We start from the raw sequence: 2,353 nt of genomic DNA, 5'->3' as shown, positions 1-2,353 counted from the left end.
CACCAAGTATTTTAACCCTGCCTATCTCAGGGTGGAGATTAAATCCGATCAAAACAAATACGTCGACTTCACCTTTGGCAAGACTATCGTGAAGCTCCACTTTAGACCCATCAGAAAGTTAAAAAAACCACCAACATCGAGAATGAGTCAACCCCTGCACAACCCTCTACGTTTAGTGGGATATTATGAAAGCCAAGTGGGGGGTTCCCTCCCCGGTTTCGCAGGTTCACCTGTGATGTACGGGCGTGGTATAGGCTCCGTATTTTCGAGGCTGTTTCGTTTTGTATCCCCTCTTGTGAAAAGAGGTTTTGCCCTGGCCAAACCTCATCTTAAAACAGCGGCGAAAAATATCGCTTCCGACGTGTTCAGCCATACCGTTGGAAAAATGGGCCGAGGAGTACAAGACGGATCAGGAGGAATAACGGTCCTGGCTATACAACCTAGAAAGAGACCACCGGGGCGACGTGTCTCCAGGATTGATAAAAAACGCAGACGCCTAGGGGAAAAAAAATCAGTCGGCAAAAGGTTTACAAAGAGAAGGACCAACGACGTCTCGAGCGATATATTTAAAAAAAAAGATGGCTCTTTTACATCAAAATTCGTCCGAATGCACGATGGCCGAGCTGGATTTATTTTCAGCTCCTATGACTCAAATTTCCATCGACGATAAAACCTACACAGAAGTCCTGCCTCTGTCCGCCATCACCGACGGGGGCCCTATTGAATTTTTCATCCCGGGAGAAGGTGAAAAGTACTTGGATCTGAACGACACATTACTTCACCTACGGGTTAAAATCACCCACGCCGATGGAACAAATATCCCCCTCGATGCAAACGTGGGTCTCATCAATTATCCTCTAAACACCATCTTTAGCCAATGCGATATTATGCTAGGGGATAGACTGATTTCTCAATGCAGTGCCACTCACCCCTACAGAGCAATAATTGAAACACTACTAAACTATTCTGCAGCCACCCTCAAAAGTCAATTTTCAGCCGGGTTATTTTACAAAGACACAGCCGGCTCTATAGACTCTATAGTAGGCGTGAATGGGCCCAACAAAGGACTCAACATCAGAAGCGCTTTCACGGCCGAATCTAATGAGGTTCATCTACTGGGTCCGCTTCACGCCGACATTCTTTTCAGTGAGAGACTCCTTCTCAACTCGGTGGATGTGAGAATCAAACTCACGCGTGCCAGCGACGCCTTTTGTCTCATGGGGGCTGCGGACGGTACTTTTCGTCTGAAAGTGCTGGGCGCCTCTCTCTTCACAAAAAAGGTCACCGTTTCTCCGGCTGTACGATTGGGTCATGCCTCTGCCCTGGTCAAAGGAAACGCCCTCTCCCCTTTGTCACGGGTCAGCGTGAAAACGTACTCTATCCCCGAAAATTCTAGAGTATGCACCCAAGAAAATTTGTTTTTGGGGACAATGCCTAAATACATTGTTCTGGGCATGGTGAACCACGAAGCTTTCACCGGAAGAAGAGATCTCTCCCCCTTTAATTTCCAGCATTTTAATGCAGAATACGTCACTCTCTGTCAAGCGGGAAAACAAATTCCCTCCAAAGCTTTCCAACCTCAATTTAACCAGGGGGCTTTGGTCAGAGAGTTTTACAACATGTTTACCGCTACAGGGAGGCATCTGAAGGATTTACCTCTATGCATCAACAGACAAGATTTTGAACGAGGGTATTCGTTGTTTGTGTTCAATCTCAATCCGGGGGAGGACAGCGACGCACTGTCCAGGGTTTCTAACGGAACTTTAAGACTGGAAATGAGATTCAGAGTTCCCTTACCCAACACGGTCACTCTTGTGGTTTATGCGTGCTACGACTCTATTTTGGAAATTGATTCCAAACGACAAGTGCTGGTGGATTATTATTGATGACGGAAATGAATAACCATCAATTGGAGAAGCTTCTGCAACATGTGTTGGGGGATGTTTTCTGCGGTGTATGGGCCTCGGATCAACTCGTCTCGCTGACTCGCTCCTTCACCCCACCCTCCTACTTTATCGTCAACACCCACGAAGGACATCGGCCGGGGGAGCATTGGTTATCGATGACTCTGGAGGAAGATGGGACCGCCACTTTTTTTGATTCTTACGGATTTTCTCCCGATTTTGACTACTATCCTCGGAGCATTTTGAGCTTTTTGGAAAATCGATCTGAGCGGATATTGTACCACAACCTTCAGGTTCAACACCCTTTGTCCGTAGTGTGTGGTCAACACTGTGTTTATTATCTGTACCATCGATTTTGCGGACTGTCTTTTGAACAAGTTTTGTCTTTATACAACGATGATGTAGTAAAAAATGATCTAGAAGCATATACCCTGGTTAAAAAATTGCAA

The 2,353-nt window shown here is 46.2% G+C and overlaps 1 protein-coding gene across 1 annotated transcript; it reads left to right on the top strand.

Annotated features, from left to right (window-relative positions):
- Nucleotides 1-614: 614 nt before the first annotated feature.
- LOC140678805 (uncharacterized protein F54H12.2-like) lies at nucleotides 615-1,886 on the top strand. Its single transcript, XM_072913128.1, has one exon. It carries the CDS (start codon nucleotides 615-617, stop codon nucleotides 1,884-1,886), a length of 1,272 nt encoding a protein of 423 aa, XP_072769229.1.
- The last annotated feature ends 467 nt before the right edge of the window (nucleotides 1,887-2,353 follow it).

Source organism: Nerophis lumbriciformis, linkage group LG05 (assembly GCF_033978685.3).
Source record: "Nerophis lumbriciformis linkage group LG05, RoL_Nlum_v2.1, whole genome shotgun sequence".
NCBI classification, from domain to species: Eukaryota; Metazoa; Chordata; class Actinopteri; order Syngnathiformes; family Syngnathidae; genus Nerophis; species Nerophis lumbriciformis.
The sequence above is the reverse complement of the archived record's forward strand: the minus strand, read 5'-3'. Positions and strand labels throughout refer to the sequence as shown.

Bases quoted from the DNA above. Each gene is read 5' to 3' on its own strand.
- LOC140678805 (XM_072913128.1), top strand. From the start codon at position 615: ATGGCCGAGCTGGATTTATTTTCAGCTCCTATGACTCAAATTTCCATC.